Source organism: Synchiropus splendidus, chromosome 17 (genome assembly GCF_027744825.2).
Source record: "Synchiropus splendidus isolate RoL2022-P1 chromosome 17, RoL_Sspl_1.0, whole genome shotgun sequence".
Taxonomy (NCBI): domain Eukaryota; kingdom Metazoa; phylum Chordata; class Actinopteri; order Syngnathiformes; family Callionymidae; genus Synchiropus; species Synchiropus splendidus.
The window spans coordinates 19,637,501-19,654,043 of record NC_071350.1 but is presented as its reverse complement, the minus strand read 5'-3'; the positions used below and the strand labels follow the sequence as shown (position 1 = coordinate 19,654,043).

The 16,543-nt window shown below is 50.7% G+C and overlaps 2 protein-coding genes across 4 annotated transcripts in view; one reads left to right on the top strand and one right to left on the bottom strand.

The window, feature by feature from the left end:
* The window catches only part of LOC128748622 (protein phosphatase Slingshot homolog 2-like), a 15,965-nt gene extending 4,486 nt beyond the window's left edge, over positions 1-11,479 (bottom strand). Inside the window, exons 1-13 of one of the 2 annotated variants that reach the window (XM_053847564.1) lie at positions 11,274-11,479; positions 6,682-6,725; positions 2,626-2,738; positions 2,497-2,561; positions 2,315-2,436; positions 2,187-2,252; positions 2,066-2,131; positions 1,811-2,005; positions 1,652-1,745; positions 1,459-1,587; positions 509-555; positions 274-420; positions 9-209 (exon numbers count right to left, since the gene is read on the bottom strand). In XM_053847564.1, the coding sequence (XP_053703539.1) occupies positions 9-209; positions 274-420; positions 509-555; positions 1,459-1,587; positions 1,652-1,745; positions 1,811-2,005; positions 2,066-2,131; positions 2,187-2,252; positions 2,315-2,436; positions 2,497-2,561; positions 2,626-2,738; positions 6,682-6,725; positions 11,274-11,336 (1,352 nt within the window). In that variant the 5' untranslated portion in view covers positions 11,337-11,479. Of the gene's footprint in view, positions 1-8; positions 210-273; positions 421-508; positions 556-1,458; positions 1,588-1,651; positions 1,746-1,810; positions 2,006-2,065; positions 2,132-2,186; positions 2,253-2,314; positions 2,437-2,496; positions 2,562-2,625; positions 2,739-3,293; positions 3,525-6,681; positions 6,726-11,273 lie in introns of those variants that run through there. The other variant, XM_053847562.1, reaches the window with a different exon arrangement.
* Positions 11,165-16,510, top strand: nsrp1 (nuclear speckle splicing regulatory protein 1). 2 transcript variants are annotated; one of them, XM_053847575.1, is made up of 7 exons: positions 11,165-11,322; positions 13,910-13,991; positions 14,068-14,124; positions 14,190-14,318; positions 14,427-14,634; positions 14,701-14,803; positions 15,754-16,510. In XM_053847575.1, the coding sequence occupies exons 3-7, from the start codon at positions 14,113-14,115 to the stop codon at positions 16,364-16,366; spliced, it is 1,065 nt and encodes a 354-aa protein (XP_053703550.1). In that variant the 5' UTR covers positions 11,165-11,322; positions 13,910-13,991; positions 14,068-14,112; the 3' UTR covers positions 16,367-16,510. The 2 variants fall into 2 exon arrangements, with proteins under 2 accessions (XP_053703550.1, XP_053703549.1); XM_053847574.1 differs by lacking the exon at positions 11,165-11,322 and adding an exon at positions 13,261-13,510.
* The last annotated feature ends 33 nt before the right edge of the window (positions 16,511-16,543 follow it).

Below are 16,543 nucleotides of genomic sequence, written 5' to 3'. Positions count from 1 at the left end.
GTGCGTACCTGGCCAACAGAATGCCCTGGTACTCCTCCAGCTGCCTCATGAAGGAAGGGTTGGGCTTGGTGACGGCGCGGCGCTCCTTGACGTAATGGAAGGCTTTGCTCAGGTCCCAGCCGAACTCCTTCATGGCGTAGGCGATCACCGTGGCTGCAGAGCGGCTGATGCCCATCTTACAGTGCACCAGACACTTGGAGCCGGCTTTCCTGAGGGGCACAGCAGACTGGGTCAGGCCTCGGCCCGCCCGCTCTCAGGCGGCGCCGGACTCACTTGGCTCGGGAGATGAACTTGTAGGTGTCGTTCCAGTAGGCCAGCAGGTCCGTGGCCTCCTCGTCATAAACACGGATGTTGTGGTACTCGAACACGCCGGGGAAGAAGTTATCAATCTCCCTGGTGACGTTCAGGATGTACTGCACCCTGGATCAGAGAGCGCCGGGTCAAACCTGGGGTGAAGCCGCTGAGCCTCCCTCTGATTGGTCAGGGCCCTGGCCACGCCCCTCCTTACCCGCTCTTCTGCAGCTCCTCCAAGTTGGAGGCGTTCCACTCCGATCCCTGAGGGAAACACACGCCGCCTCAGTACAGAACAATGCTCCCTCTAATGTTTCATGTATCTGAGCAAACACACTCACTGAGACACCTGTCGGTGTCGGTTGTGGTGACTGCTGTAGTCGTTTAAAAAATGTCTTTTAATTACAATTTGCAGAATTCACATTGAGGAATGGAACCTGTGTGAAACTTAAAATAGAAAAAAATAAAAGCTTTGAATTGTAGAGATTCTTCACATATTTGTTCAACACAATCCTATTGATCCTTTCTCACACGGATGGATGAGGCTCCTGAATCCGTCTGTTGTGAGGGTGACTTTTGTCCACTGGAGGCCACCGTCTTCTGTGAGTGAGCGCTCCTCATGGAACAGTGAGCTCCAGTGAAGAAGGAACAGGTTTCTTCTCCACTGACTCCACACCATCTCCTCAGCTGACTAGCGTCTACTCTCTGTGGTCTGAAACCTGCGCTGCAACCATCCTCTCTCCTCTGCGTGACTCCGCCCCCCAACATTTGGACCGAGCACCAGCCACTTGAAGAGAAACCAGCTCCTCAACACCAGCCAGCTCCAATAGTTCCCTTCAAATAGCAGCTCTTCTAGTTGCTCTTCCTTCCATGGTGTGTATGTAGCGCCGTCACTGGGCGCACGCTGGTCTGAAGCAGCACTGCACTGGAGGACAGGAAGGAAACACACGGTGGCACAGCACAGTGAGCGCTTCATCTGATTGGTCTGATGTCACCAGGCTTCATGTCTGTACGGCCAGAAGCTCCGGAGTCTGGGAACTGTGGCGATTTATATTCACTTCAGGATGGATTTTTGTTGCGCAGCGTAGATGTTTCTGTGCTGAGATCGCATCAGCTATGCACAGCTCAGAGAGAAGGTTGGTCCAGAACCTTCCACCCACAACCTACCAGGAAGACGTGGTCGAAGATCTCGGTGGGACTGTCCATCTGGCCCAGGATGACGATCATCTCGTTGTCGATGAACTCCTTGAACTCCCTCAGGTTGCACGTCATGTGCATCTCCAGCTCGGTCCGGATCTGAGGAGGAGGCACAGGTCAGTGCTCAGCAAGCTCTCACGGCAGCACACACCAGCAGACTCGCCTCTTTGCAGGTGACGTTCTCCAGATCCTTCAGCATCATGATCTCCTTCAAGCTGGTCTTGATCTGCCGCTCGGTCAGCTCTCGCTCCGTGGGTCTGCGGGAGACAGGGGAACATGAGCGAGGGATGCCAGCGGGGGGCAGCAGAGAGGCGAGGATTACGCGTCGGAGAAGAGGACGGGCGAGTCGGCGCGGTGCGACTGCACATCCTGCATGGCGTTCCACTCGTTGATGCGAGCCTGGTCGGAGGAGACGCGGCTCTGGTAGTAGCTGACCCAGGTGAGGAACAAGCTGCCGGGGAAGTAGTTGTGGCTGCGCGCCACCTCACAGGCCTTGTGGAGCGACTGCAGCGCCGACCTGCAGGGGGAGCAAGAGCATCAGCACACGGCTGGTGAACGAGCCACTGAGGCCACTCACCACATCGCCTGCACCGACACCGGCTTGAAGACGTGGATCCTGTTGTCCGTGGAGACACTAAAGCCCCTGCAGCGAGACACAGTCAGGGGATGGGAGCAGCAGGCGGCGGGAAGCTTCTTACCCGTCTCCGTCCAGATGGATCAGCGTGTCACTCCACAGAGGCAGGACCATCCCCACGGAGCAGGAACTGCAGGGGAAGTTTCCGGTCAACAGGGGGAGGAGCAAGGTCCGGCGGTGTCAGCGGCTCACCTGTCCACGGGACTGAAGTCCACTCCCAGCACCACGCTCTCCTCCGTGTCCTGCCGCCCGTTGGTGGACACCACCACCATGTAGCGGGTCACCTGAGTGTGGGCGCTCTCCAGACGCACGGCCTGGACGGATCATGGGTCAGATCCAGCGCGGAAGACTCCAGAGGCCACGCGGTCACTCACCAGTTTGATGTTGTCCTCCGGCCGCAGGACGGTGAACATGGTCTGCAGGTGCTGCTGGATGTCTCCTGGAGACACAGGAGCACGGGGTGAGGGTGGACGGAGGGTTCAGACCAGAGTGGAAGGACTCACCTGCGTGCTTGTTGCGCAGCTGTGAGAAGCGAGAGCCAGCGGGCGCCGTGGAGCCATTTCCTCGAGGCAAGAAGAGAGCAGCCCCTTTGACGGTCAGGAAGCTTTCACTGATGCTGCCGGAGAGAAAACATGGAGCAATGAATGACACGGCCAGTTGGAGAGACACCTGGGTTCGTGACTGCTGTGTACGGAGAGAAAGTTGTGCCTGCGGTACGGCAACTCATTAGGGACAACTTTCTCAGCATACACCACCGTGACCCAAGTCAGGCTGGGATCAACCAGGACTCCACCGCAGCGCCACGCTGGATAAATGCAGCTCCATCAGCCAAATCAATTGTTCTGGCTTCCTTGTTAGCACTAAAGACAAAACATTCAACCAGTTACAGACGGACTGAGCGTGTGAAGAGACTGTATAGGAAAAGGAATCATCCTCCCGAGCATCTCCCAGCTAGCCCGGGTGAGAGGCAGGAGACCTGGCAGTTCACCACTAGAAACGAGTTTGAGGCACCAACTAACCTTTGGAAAAAACCCATCACAGCTTCAGGAAACATATCATCTATCATTGTGACCCAAACCGGGGCTTCACCCACGCGACATATTCTACCATTTATCAGAGTAGTCTGTCCCAAGAAACATGCAAAGCTGTGCCTAGTTCACAGCAAACTCACAGCTGGTGGACTTGGTCCGGACAGATCACGGAGTTCTGGGTGAAATACGCTCTGATAGCGAGGCCGCAGGAGGAGCAGAAGCGCGGCGCCGACACGCACCGCGGCGCGGTCACCACGCCAGGAGGCATCGCTGCTGCTGCGGCGGCGGCGGCGGGGCCGGGGAGTCACTGGTGCAGGCCACCGGCGAGCCACGCAGAACGAGCACGGTAACGCCCCGTCAGTCGCAGACGTCGCTGAACCATCAGCACTTGGCTGTGAATGAGGCGAGAAGCGCGGCGGAGTTTTAACGCGGTAGCATGCGGCGCCGCGCATGCGCACAACAAGCCGAGCTGACGGTGACCAGCAGCGACCGGATAAACAATAACAAAAGAAATAAACAAACGTTGGAAAGACAACAAACTACTCGGTGTGTTGTCTCATAAAAGTTCAAAATCATATTTTGATAATAAATGAAAACCTTGTCACAGGTTCTTTAAAAACGAAATAGTCTGCATTTAAAAAAATCTAAAGAAAATAGATTTAATATTTAAACCGGTGAGAAAAAAAAAATGAAATAATGACGTAACAGTGACAAACAAAGTCAAAGTCGGTTCAGTATTTTATGCTAATTGTCCAGAGGACTATTTTGCTTTTGGCATGAAATGTTAGTTGTTGTAGCCACGTGAAAATAGCGTGGGGCCTGGTGTTGAAATCATTTGCTGGAACAGCAAAAGTCACTAACTGTGAGGCTCAGACAGTCCAATAATCGCAGACAATTGTTAAAAGGAGTCAGATTGGGAGGACATTCGTGGGTATTCCCCACCTGACTGAACTGTAAAATCCATTGCTGAACAATGTGGATATGTGGTTTTGCTTCACTGGCCTGAGCAGCCTGGTCTGTATTCAGAGTCCTGCTGCTGCCAGGTGAGTCATGCCGCCTCAGTAGTTTCCAGAAGTGAAGTCCGGAGGTGTAGCTTTGGACATTTTCAGTCCAAACAGGACTTTATGACTACAGCAGTGAGCCAGGAGTCACCAGGCTTGGCTCGTGAGCCCAATGCCTTCTGGCAGAAATCAGTCCGGTTAACAGCCAGAAGTACCTGTTCCATTCATCTACTGTCATGAAAAGTGAGACCTCAGACTTCCTGCACAAGACTCTTTCAGTTCCACAACCTGAATATCCCAGCGACAAACCAGACTGAAGTCATTGAACTGGCCATGACAGGCAGGGTATCACGGAGTATGTTTGTGCCTGCTTCCATGCTCCATATGCTCCTGAAGTAAACACTTTAAATCGACTGAAGTCTAAAAACCAGCCTCGCATCACAGCTCATCTCTGTTTATCTCCGCTGGAGCACACACACGTGCGTTTGTCTCGGTGTCACAGTTGTGTAACGTCTGCTGTAGCTGGGACGGAAAATTCTGAGCAACGACACCAGACACCAACAACAACACATCAACGCAGGGGAAAAGATTGAGAAATCAAAAAGACCAGGGACGCGCCGGACAGAAACCCGAGCCCGGCCCACATGTGCCGTCCGGGCAGGTTCGGTGGAGGGTGGGGGGTGGGGGGGCAACAGGCCGACAAATCATATGATCACACAAACAACATCTGCAATCTTGTTTTCCTCACGCGGAGCGTCAGGACTGCAGTTTCTGTTGCGCGACTTGTGACGGAAACTAGACCATGATTACAGCTTATACAGACAAGAAGTGGTTAGAAGGTTAAGGATAGGTACAAGCAACACCTTCATTTTAAACTGATGCTATTTAGTCTGCTCACGTGTGTCCAACTCAAGGTCTGGGGGCCGAATCCAGCCCGGCAAGCCATTGGTGAGCAATTGAATCCTCATATGTGGCTCAGCTCATCTGTGACTTTAAGAGCACCAACGACCAGATGGACTCCGATGCATGAGGAGCCTATAAACACGCAGAGCCACCGTGGTCTATGTTGACTGGAACGTCAGTGCGAGGTTTGAGTTCAAACCACGGGATTTCTGATCTCAGGGATTCTGAAGTGAGGAACTGAAGCCGGGTCTCGGGTCGGCTCAGGAAGCAACCCACATTCAAGTTCCTGTAGTCGAGCCAATCGCTCATTTGACGGCTGAAATTCACACCACCGTCTGACATCAAGTGAAGTCCCGTATTTAGTTGTTACAAAGACATCGGACACTACTGCCTAATATCTGAGTAAACAAACACACAGTTGCCATAGCAACCAGGCTTGGACAATGACGAGGAACGTTTGGGATTTCCTCTTCAGGAGGACGACGCCGGACTATGACTCACTATTAATGGTGTTTGAGAAGCACTGGAGAGAGTGGTGTGGTGAGGCGCTCGGGACCTTGCACTCATGACTCAACGCTAGAGAGAGCTGAGGAAGATGGCTGAACTTCGGGGCTAAAATCAGGTGGTTTCCCGGGACGTGAGGTTCGCCCTTATCAGGTTCGCCGTTTCTTCCTCGCCAAAGTGCTAATATGATCACAGAACCCACGGCTTCTATTTGCTCTGTAAACCATTAAATGAGTTCTTTTGTGCGCTCACACGCCCAAACCCACTAAGATTTCACTCCCAGCTGCACAAACACAGACGGCTCACACACAGCTCTGATGTCCAAACAGAAGGCAGCAGTCTGGCGGCAAGAGAGTCCACCAGACCGCCCTGAAACCAACCCCGAACTCCCCTCACCCCAAGCGCACTCGGGCGGTGCTGCCCTCTGCTGGACAACTGCAAAATCGCAACTTCTGTGAGTGTGAATCTGGTGTTCGCTCTGCCACAAATTCCTCTGCGCAGTGGGAGGAAATCAGAGCAACTCCAAGCAGGAGTCCAAGCATCGGCCGCCACGAGAGGGAATCGCACCCGCAACCCACCCATGCCGACGGAGTGGGTCAGCAGCTGCGAGTGAGGAGGAGTGAAACAGGAAGAACCTGATGGTCTGGTACAGTCGCACAACAAAGCCCATCACAGGACTGTGACGTGACAGCTGCTCTTTGTCTGTCAACAGCCGAGGAAGGAAGTTCTGCGAGGTCAAACACATGAAGTCGCTGATGATCAAAAGCTACTTGGAGCTTCCTCTCTGTCTGAGCGTTACGGAACAGAAGCGTTGGAGGCAGCAGACTGAGTTCAGGGGTGAAAACACAGGTCGCATTGAAGCGGGCTTCACGGGTCTCACAGTTTCAACTGGTTGTTGACCCTCACTGAGCAATGGAACACTCAAGTCTTGGGAACCGGACGGCAACTGAAATAGTTTGGTCTTCAGGAAGACTGAATATGAATATGATTTTCAGCTTTTCTGTCGGACCATTAACAGTGAAGGTTCATCTTCCACAGTGAGTCGGGCCACACATCCGACTTCGGCATCAGCAGAGCAGTTAGAGACCAGAGAAAGACCCACAGCCAGGGAGCATCTTACCTTCTTGGCTGAGAGCGGCGGTCGTCCTCCCCACTCCCAGACTCCTGAAGAAGAGAAAAGAGCACCAGACTGTGAATGACAGGGGTTGATGGTTCAATTTCCATGTTGTACACTGTTGTTTCTGAGGGCAGCACAGTGGAGCAGTATTGTGTGGACACACACAATACACAACACAAATGTGCATTCATAAAATAGAGGGGGAAAAAAAGGAGACGAAATGTTTGCAGGCGACCTCATGAAGGTCACGTGGCCCGGGGAGGCACTTCGCCCCGGTCGTGATGATGACCAGGTAAACACAGGATAACTGAAATATTGTTTGAGCTTTTCTGCTGCTGCTGATGTCACAGAGCTGTTGTTGAACATCATCAGCAAACAGTCAAACACAGACACCATTGAGGGAGCAGAGAGACGAGTGGTGAGACAGGCGGTCAGCCAGAGTTCAGCTCTAACCTAATCGATGCAGTAAAATGATGCCAGTGTGTTGATAGAAGGTGTGGCTGGTCAACACAAACAGAGGAGCGGCGTCGAGCCGAGTGTGCTGGCATCAGAGGTCAGGTGGTGCGAGTGAGTGGTCGCCCTGACTAGAGTGGACCCGCCCCCAGGACTGGACTGGATAGGACAGACTCCTGCCCTGAGTTATACTGGGGGCTCAGGTGGAGGTGGGAGCTCAGACTAGTTCCAATGTTGTTGTGTGTTCCACACAAGCAGGGACACGCTGTGAGGCCACTTGGAGAGCTGGTCGCTACATGCACCACTACCATGCAACCGCAGCCACACAGGTGCCTTCCTAATGTCCCGGAGCAGGATACCCCCACCCCGGTTTCAACAGCCAGGATTTGGCTACAGTCAGGGCTCCACACAAGCTTAGATTCTGCCGAGTAACCAGCACAACCTCTGATCAAATGACCACTTAAGCTAGTCAAGTTTTGTAGTTTTTGCTAGGTGGCCACCTGACTGCACGGTAAATGAGCTTTTACATTGGATTATTTAATGTCCCTCAGTAAACGTTTTGGTTTGTTTCCCGAGACGGTCAAGATCAGCGGTGAGGAGGACAGTTGTAGCTCCAGTTTACTGCAGTGTTTCAGAGGAAAAGCAGCGATGGAACAGAGTCGACTGTGGTGCGGATTAGCTAGCGCTGAGGGCCTGAACACAGCAGCTCTGGAGGAGCTGGAGGAGGAAGTCACAGGGCCACTAGTGGTCAGGAGCTGTAATACAGCCCCCAAACACAAACCTATCCAAGTATTCATTAGTTTCATACAGATATAACATGCTTCAAATATTGACAGTTTTGCCTCTCTAAGTATGGCAGTGTTGGTCTCCGTTTCCCTCAGGTGTGACGCGTCAGCTTCACACTGCAGGCTGCCTTGCCATCGACTGGCCGGCTAACACCCACCTGTGCCAGCGGAGACCACCTCTCCCCCCGACCCCCGCCACAGCCCAGCACACACAGTCAATATCATTAGACTGGATCAAAGCTGGCTGCAGATGTTGCTCAAACATTCCACCAGTGAGGAAGCTGGAAGGTTGGCTCGGCAGAACGCTCCAGTTCGGCGAGTCCTTCAACAGCCTGCGCAGGACGACGTGGGGAATTTGAATCTCTCTCTCACGAGGAGGGCGCACGGGCAAACCGTTGATCCACCGGGTTTTCCACGACAGACTCGCCACGGCCAGTCCTTGCTCGGCCGTGTTCTTTTGCATGTATGCAAATAGCAGCAGACGCTCCAACCCTTAGTAAAATGTCGAGTCACAACTGGGTCAAAATAAGGTGTGACCTCGGCGAGGTTTACACTGGAGACAAACAACACATGACTGCAGGACGGACAGCAAATGTCATGTGGCCGGTGCCGTTGAATCTGATAAAAAAAAAAAAAAGAGCCTTTATGTTGCATGTTCTGACCACTGAGCTGGACCAGGTTTCTCCTCAGACGGCGGTGTATTGGGAGGAGTCAGACACAGAGTCCAGAAAGAGCAGGTTTGTACGTGCAGACCTCTGAACACTGGGAAGGTTCGGCAGCTGAAATAGCTGAAATAGTTGAAATGAATACGCTGGAGTTTGCTGACCTCCGCCAAGGTCTGGATCTGCTTTCCTCGACGACCAGAGCATCGGCTCAACAACAGACTCGCTCTGCGGTGCCTTAAAGTTTTCTGAACTGGTCACCGAGGGACTAAATGTTTGTATATCAGAATGAATGGATCACATTCCTTATTACTCACAACAGCAGGTGGGGGCGTCACCAGGTTACAGAAAGTATCAACAGACTGTAAATCAGCAGCGATGACAGAAAGCACAGAAACAAGACAGCACAGATGACCCAGACCAAGGTCAAAGGTCACCCTACCTCTTCAAACCTTTCACATCTTCAGCCCCCGGCTACAGGCCTGAGCAAAGTTCCGTGTCCTCGTACACGGTTGTGAACAACAGTAAGTCATTTTGATGGTTGATCATTCATGCGCCACATTGTTCAGTTGTCTGGCGACGGTAAAGGAGGAGAGACGTTATGCACATCCCTGCATCATACCTGCTAGTAAACATTTTAACATTATTTACTCACGCAGCTGTGTACAAACCGACCTGTATACTGTGAAAATGTACACGCACAATACTCGGTGTGCAGCTAAACAACATGGCACCTCCTCCACCTGTTCAGTCAACCTGTTCTACACGTGTGTACAAGTGTGTGGTGGATTTGATCGGGAGAAATGTGTTTTTTCAACCGGGGTGTAAAGAACATGGCGTTGCAGTTACACAGGGTGAAATGTGGAACATAAGTTTGATTGAGTGAATATCCACTCTGTTGACATCACTGCGCAGGGTTCCACACGGTGGAGCAGCAGGGCAGAAGTTCAAAACAAAGCAATGCCGCAGTATTTCTCAGTCTTTTCTGGCAAACGAGACGGAGGCGCACTGAAGATTCCAGGTCGAACACAGCGTCACACACCGTGATCCATAAATAGCAGGTGTGTGAGGCGGTGAGTGAAAACTAGACACGAGGATGAGCCTTGTGAATGAATGTGGGCACTTGTTGATGACATCACTCGCTTTCATGAAACTCTTCCCTAAACCAGTGTTGTTTAGCACAGCACAGTGAAATCTCAGTCAGTGGGTGCAGCCCTGGTTTGCTGAACCTGACGCTCCATGCTGCACCCGCGTTCGCCGGCGTGAGTCCCGGACCATCAGCCACATAGCTGCTTGCCATTAAAGGCTCCTGCTTCCGGTAGCTTCACGTTCACAATGTAAACATTCGAGTTTCCCGTCGACAGAACAGATCATACTGGTGCACTGAGCCGAGACAGTCTACACTGCGCCGACTCACAGAACAAGTTTGGCCTGAGAAAATGAGGGTCTATTTCACGACGGCAGTGTGACTGACACTGGCGCTAACTATTTCTCAAAACAACATTCTTGCGAGGAAGGTGTGTGTTGTCAGCAAAGTGGCTTTACCGAATGTCAACGCCTCACCTGGACACCAGCGGCACAACAACATGAATGAGTCGCAGGGAGTCTGTCATGAGTTCATCATGATCACATTTACATCCAAATACCTTAAGTATTTACGCTGCCGTTCATCACACATATCTTTAGCACATGGTTCACCACAGCCTGGATCAGATCTGTGTGTCAAACTCACGGCCTCGGGGGCAGACATGGACTCTCAAGTCATTTTACATGGCCTTGAAAGACGAAGAATTGGCTCAGAATAAAAAATAAATAAAACTGTGTGTTGACATTTTAAACACAAAGACGACAATTGTCATTCAAATAGTGTCAGCAACAGCAACCGTTGGAGCAGGATCATTTATCACTTTTTTAAAACATATACAGCAACATACATACATACAACATACAGTATATTATACAGACTATTGTTGGACTGTTCAGTAATTTTTCATGGAATCGCAAACTCAGAAACGTTGAGAGGCTGAGCTGGAAAACTGGTGGTGCCACAGTGTTGGCACGGCTCCTGTGCTTCAATCAACTCGACCCAGGAAACTCCACAAAAAGGGGTTTTTCACGACACAAATAACAATTCTGGTGCAACTCAACGCCATCAACTAGAATGTCAACACTGTGGTGATGAGATGACCAGTGAGAAAAATGAAACGCATTGAAGCTGTTTCCTGGGCTGTGAAAGTAGGAACCAAACTGTCGCCAAACCACCTGCTTCTCTGCTGCGGACAACAGTGCATGAAGACGATCTTTGGTGACGGTTCACGACTACAGAATCTACATGTGAAAAGTCACATACAGGTCTGTCTGCACCGGAAGTGACTCTTGTTTGTGTGCACCAGCTCTTTAACAGTGATCAGTAGAATGGTCAACAGTGATGTTCTTACCAAACCGATCACCTAAATGATTCTTTACGGCTGTGTATCGGGTGTAAGTTTAAAATTCGAGTGTGTTTCAGTCAAAGCTACGAGACCTCACTTCGCGCATGCGCATGAGTACAAAGGCAAGGCACTTTATGACTGTCAGCAGGCGACAATAAAAAGAGCGGAAATCAAACGTGAAGCCACCAAGTGGGAAACACAGTCGAGGCGTGGGTCTGGCGGACGGAGCGCCGGCGGCGGAGGCGAATGAACGGCGACCTTACCGACACGCAGGGGCTGGAGCTGGTGCTGGGGGTCGGCGAACGCTGCACGGTAACCAGCGCCATTCAGCGCCCGCGGAGCCGACACCTGAGCGCAAGCGGGCGTCTGCGGACCAGCATAATGTCGGGAGCGGCCGAGAACCAACGGCCGCCTCTCACGTTCCCGTCTCCGCTCCGACGCTGTTTGACTACTCCCCGGCTGTTTCCTCTGTTGGCGCCCAGTGCGCACGCGCAGCAACGCTCGCCGAGTCGATCCCGATTAACCGTGTGTGTGCCGGAAGTAAACAAAGCCGTAATGGCAAGGTAATGTCAGTCAATCAAGCTGACTGCCGCCGCTGCCTGTGCTTCATTACGTTCCGTGATGAACAAATAAACACCCACCCAGAGCAGCTGGGGAGAAATTTAAAGACGCGATTATCATCGTCGACTGTTTTTACACTGAAAAGCTTGTCACATTTCTCACCGGTTTTGAAGGGAAACAAGAAGAATAATTGTGAAAATGATATGTATGTGTGGTCCAAACTAACAGTTTTCAAGCTCAACGTTGAAATAATTCTACTTTTTTTTTAATTATTATTTTATGTGTTGATGTCCTAATGTGGGGAGATCAGTCAATTGATCTTGTTTCAAAGTGCTTCAGTCGTATTTCAAACCTCCTTCCTAACAATAACATATTGGTGAAACTTGCATTTCAAACTTAGAACTCTAAGGACCATTGATGAGTAAAATGTTGATTATTTCCTTCTGATTAAAATAAAATGTAAGTTGAACAGACTGTTTGGAAACACTGTTGCAAAGGTCCCACACAAAGCTGCAAAGGCTTCTACACACACGACGAACCTTGCTGCTTACGTAAACATTGGCGTAAATCTAAAACAACAACAAAATGAACAGGATATTAAAGAATGTAAACCACAAGGGAGGAGTAGAGTTGTCTGTGTTCTGTGTGTGCAGGGATTTCAGGCATTCCTGCTTCAGTGTGAGCGGCAGTTTGTGTGACTTTATTACCACAAATGTGCAAAACATACCTCGTTCCTTCTGCGTCTAAAATACCTGTCTTTCAGTCGCACTCCTGTATCGCCGGGTGGTTTGTGTTGGAGGGCTGAGGTGAGACCTGTCTCAACCTGAGCCTCCTCACTTGCCAGAGGCAAGGATTGGGCTCATATTTAATACATGTGTCATTTAAAAAGACCACCCCAAGCCTCAAAAAACCCCGAGCTCACTCAAGTGCCCAGGTGTATGGCAACAGCAAACCATCCTGTGTACAGTCTCACACATAATTTAGCTATGAGTCTTCCTGGTCATCAATCTGCCCATTAATGGGTGGATCAAGCAGCTTTGCTCATTGTATATATACCAGAGGGATTAGCCGTGAGGCCAGTGAGGCGATGAGGTGTGGATTACGACAGATATAATGGTGTTTGGCTTTACAAACACTCGCAGGAGTCTCGGGGAACTGACACCTTTAACCGAAGGTGCAGTTTATGGCAAATGAAATCAGACTAATGAAAACCACAAAACTAATTCCTGAAAGTTATGTAAAACGAAATATACCAGATCAAGTTGGTGCATGAAAGTGTGCCCTTTTCTTCATCCCTAAAACTGTGTTTGACACACAATAACTTATTTTACATACAAAATTCTGAGCAGTAAAGAGGAGCTCGTTGCTGTGCAACTTATCACAGTGTAATCACGACATATTGTACGTGAAAACCCTGCAATTCCTCGAATGTCTTGGTGTTTTAAGAGGCAAGTTCATGTTGTGAGCGGAATGGATTGATATTATTGTCCAAAACTGTATATGCGGCAGTGAAATGTCGCCACCTGGCGGTTTTGACGATACACTCGGGTACTTTTATAAGTGGACACCAACCCGTCCTTTCTGTTTCCGCTGCTTGGTGAAGACCAATTATTGCCTGCAAAAACAAACAAACAAATAAATAAAGTTGGGGGGGGGGGGGGGGGGGGGGGGAATACAACTGAAAGACATTTAAAATCCAAGAAATCAGTCACGCTAACCTTTTAATTCCGAATCGCACTTTCACAACACAATAATTGCTGCGAAAAGTATTGGCTAAAGAGCATTTGACCTGTTTGTTGTAGTATATAAATAAATCATCTGATATTAAAACAGGTGTGAAAAAAAAACAATTATCGTATCATTATAAATTATCGTATAATAACGAATCTACCGCCACTGATCTCAGTCGTCATAACAACATGGCGGTACCAACAAAACAGTGAGTTCGTAGCTACACTAGTGCTAATTTGAATAACGGCGTGATTCATTGATCACTGTTTGTGCATGTTTCAACTGTGGCTTGTGTGCCTTCATTTATTTCACTACTCTGTTCTTCCTGGTGACTGCAACACGGCTCTAAACTGTCGTTATTATATCAGCTAAGCTAACGCGATGCTAAGGTTGCCGATTATGTCAATAATAAGTTGTCCATTCCACAGTTTTACAAAATACCACTGCTGTAAGTGGCAACACTGTCTATTTGAATGCTGTAATAGTTTATTTGATTTTTTTTATCAAACGCAACCGTTGTCCTGACTGTCAGTAAACAGCGGTTGAAAATGGCGACCTAAAGTCAACGTACCGTGTGTTCGAGTGCTGAGTCGCTGTCTTCCGTCAGGTATGGACTCATCATACCGCAGAAGAAAGGGCTCGCCAAGTCGCTGCAAAAAAACGTGTTTGGTGACGATTCTGATGAAGAGGTGAGTGCTGTGGGTCAGACTTGGCTGATGTGTGAATACAGCTCGACACGAGCGTCACCTCTCCCTCGTGTTTCAGACCTCGGTGGGTGAGAGCTTGAAGAAGGAAGCCATCAAGAAGAAGATGATGAAGCAGGTGGCGACATGAGAGAGGTGATTGGGATCTTGGTCAGATGGTTCCAAGGCTCTTGTATTTCTCAGACCCGTCTGGAGATGCAGAAGGCCCTGGACCAGGACAGCACTGTTTACGACTACGATGCTGTGTATGATGAAATCCAACAACAGAGGCTGGACAGCAACAAAAAAATCCTCGGCGGAACTGACAAAAGGGTGATGACATGAACGACGCATGTTTACAGCTCATGGTTGCCACAATTTTGTGACAGAGAAGAGGTGAGTTAGTGAGATGCTTCGCACCGACATTGCTCTCCTGTTCAGCCCAAGTACATCCACCAGCTGATGCGTGCAGTGGAGGATCGAAAGAAAGAGCAAGAGCGCAGAGATGAGAGGAAGATCCAGAAGGAGAGAGAGGCGGAGGGTGAGAAGTTTGCAGACAAAGACGCTTACGTCACCTCGGCCTACAAGAAGAAACTGGAGGAGCAGAAAGAGGAGCAGGAGCGGGAACGCAGAGAGGCAGCCATTGAAGGTGAGACAGGACCGAGCTGTCGATCCAGTCTGTCCACAGCCTGACTGCCTTCTACTCTTCCCTCAGCTGCCCTGGATGTCAGGAAGCAGAAGGATCTCAGCGGGTTTTATAGGCACCTGCTGAATCAGACGGTCGGAGAAGAGGCCATCCCTGATCGCGCTGCTGACAGGTGAGTCCTGCCTGGGATGTAGCTGCTTTTGGAGTCTGAGCTCAGGTCCATTAATGTCAAGGCTCCCCTTACTGTGCGTGGCCTTTAGGGATGAGCAATAACTGATGGTGCACCATATCCCGCGAAACACAACCTCCACGTTGACAGTTCACCATAAAGTCGATAAACCTGCGGCTCACTGGCTGCATCGGAGCTGCACACGTGAACATGAGGAGAGGGTGACGGCGCCGCGCTCTCCAGCTCCGCAGCGTGTGACAGTTGTGGAGAGTGTGGTGGACTTTGCTTCACCATGGTAGTTTGAACCTCTGATCATGACACTGGTCGACTCTGACTCTCTGGATCCCTGTTTCTTTGATGAGATGGAGTGGTCCTCACAGGTTCTCTGAGGCGCTCCTCTGCCTTGGTAATGTTTCTTCAGCAGCATCTAGGAACTGTGTCCAGACTGCTCCATAGTTCAAGTGTTCAGAGACATGAGACACAGCAGACAGACAGACAGACAGACGGCTCCATTGAAGCCCTAAATAAAGCTGGAAGAGCAGACACCAGCGGCTTCTACCAGAGACCTGAAACATTGAGTTTCTCATCTCTGCACTGCAGAGTTCACTCTTCTATTGAGACGTCAACAAACCATGGTGTTGGAGACAAACTCCACTCCTGAGTTCCATCATCAGACCGTGTCAAAGAGCTGAAATGACAACATTTATCCTGATAACTCTCTCTGTCCATATGGCCCCTCCCTAGTGGCCTTTCCTTCCCGAAGTCTCTGGACCTGCGTTCAAAACGCTCTCCTGTGTTTGAGGTGCAGTGGTTTTGTTGTAGTACCTCATGACTCAAAGAGCAGGACTGAAGTAGAAAACTCCACCCTAGAGGTCCTCACTGACCAATCAGACTGGAGGCTCATGCGACCATAACATCCTTCCTCGTGCTCATGATCTCCCTTGTGCTTCCAGAGCTAAAGCCTCATCAGTTTTACAAGAGTCGGAGACTCCGGCGCCTCCTGCAGCGGCTCCCCCTGCCAACGACAGACCCTGCAGCGACAGCGAGGAGGAGAAACCTGCCGCCACGCACTCCAAACGGCAGTACAGACAGAGGTCGCCCTCTAGTGGCAGCGATGAGGAGCGAGAGAGGCAGAAGGAGAAGGACAGACACAGGAGAAGGGACAGAGACGGGGATGAGAGACACAGCAGCAGGAGAGACGACAGAGACAGAAGAAGAGACAGAGAAGAGGACAAGCACCGGAGGAGGAGTCACACGGAGCACGAGGACCGACACAGGAGGAGGGAGAGGAGTCCAAAAGACAGGCGAAGAGACAGAGATCCTGAGGATCCTGAGAAGAGGAAGGACATGGAAAAGAGGGAAGTCGGAGACGAACCCAAGGATCCGGAGAAGGAGCAGCCAAAGCCGATGGATGAGGAGGTGGAGGGGGGGGAAGAAAAGCAGGAGGTCAGCAAGTTTGCTAAACGCAGCACGGATCAGACGGTGACCTCAGCCCGGGACCGGTATCTGGCCCGGCAGATGGAGCGCTCCGCTTCCAAGACCTACATCGAGAAGGAGGAGGACTGACGGGAGCCAGAGTGCCGCGCGGATGGGACGTGAAGGGTTGGATGAGCTGAGCCAGAAGGCAGGGTGGGAATGTTCACTGGAGGTTGGTCAGCCGTGAGCGGCGTCACAACAATAAATGCTTTGCATCTCATCTGTGAACACACACACACGTGTCGTCGCCTCCTGTCTGAGCCCGGC

What these genes read in the sequence shown, in the direction of transcription:
- nsrp1 (XM_053847574.1), top strand. Translation starts at nt 13,491, where the DNA reads ATGGCGGTACCAACAAAACA. An exon ending in GTGACGATTCTGATGAAGAG is followed by an intron (nt 13,992 to 14,067) that starts GTGAGTGCTGTG and finishes CTCGTGTTTCAG; the next exon opens with ACCTCGGTGGGTGAGAGCTT. An exon ending in CAGAGAGGCAGCCATTGAAG is followed by an intron (nt 14,635 to 14,700) that starts GTGAGACAGGAC and finishes CTCTTCCCTCAG; the next exon opens with CTGCCCTGGATGTCAGGAAG.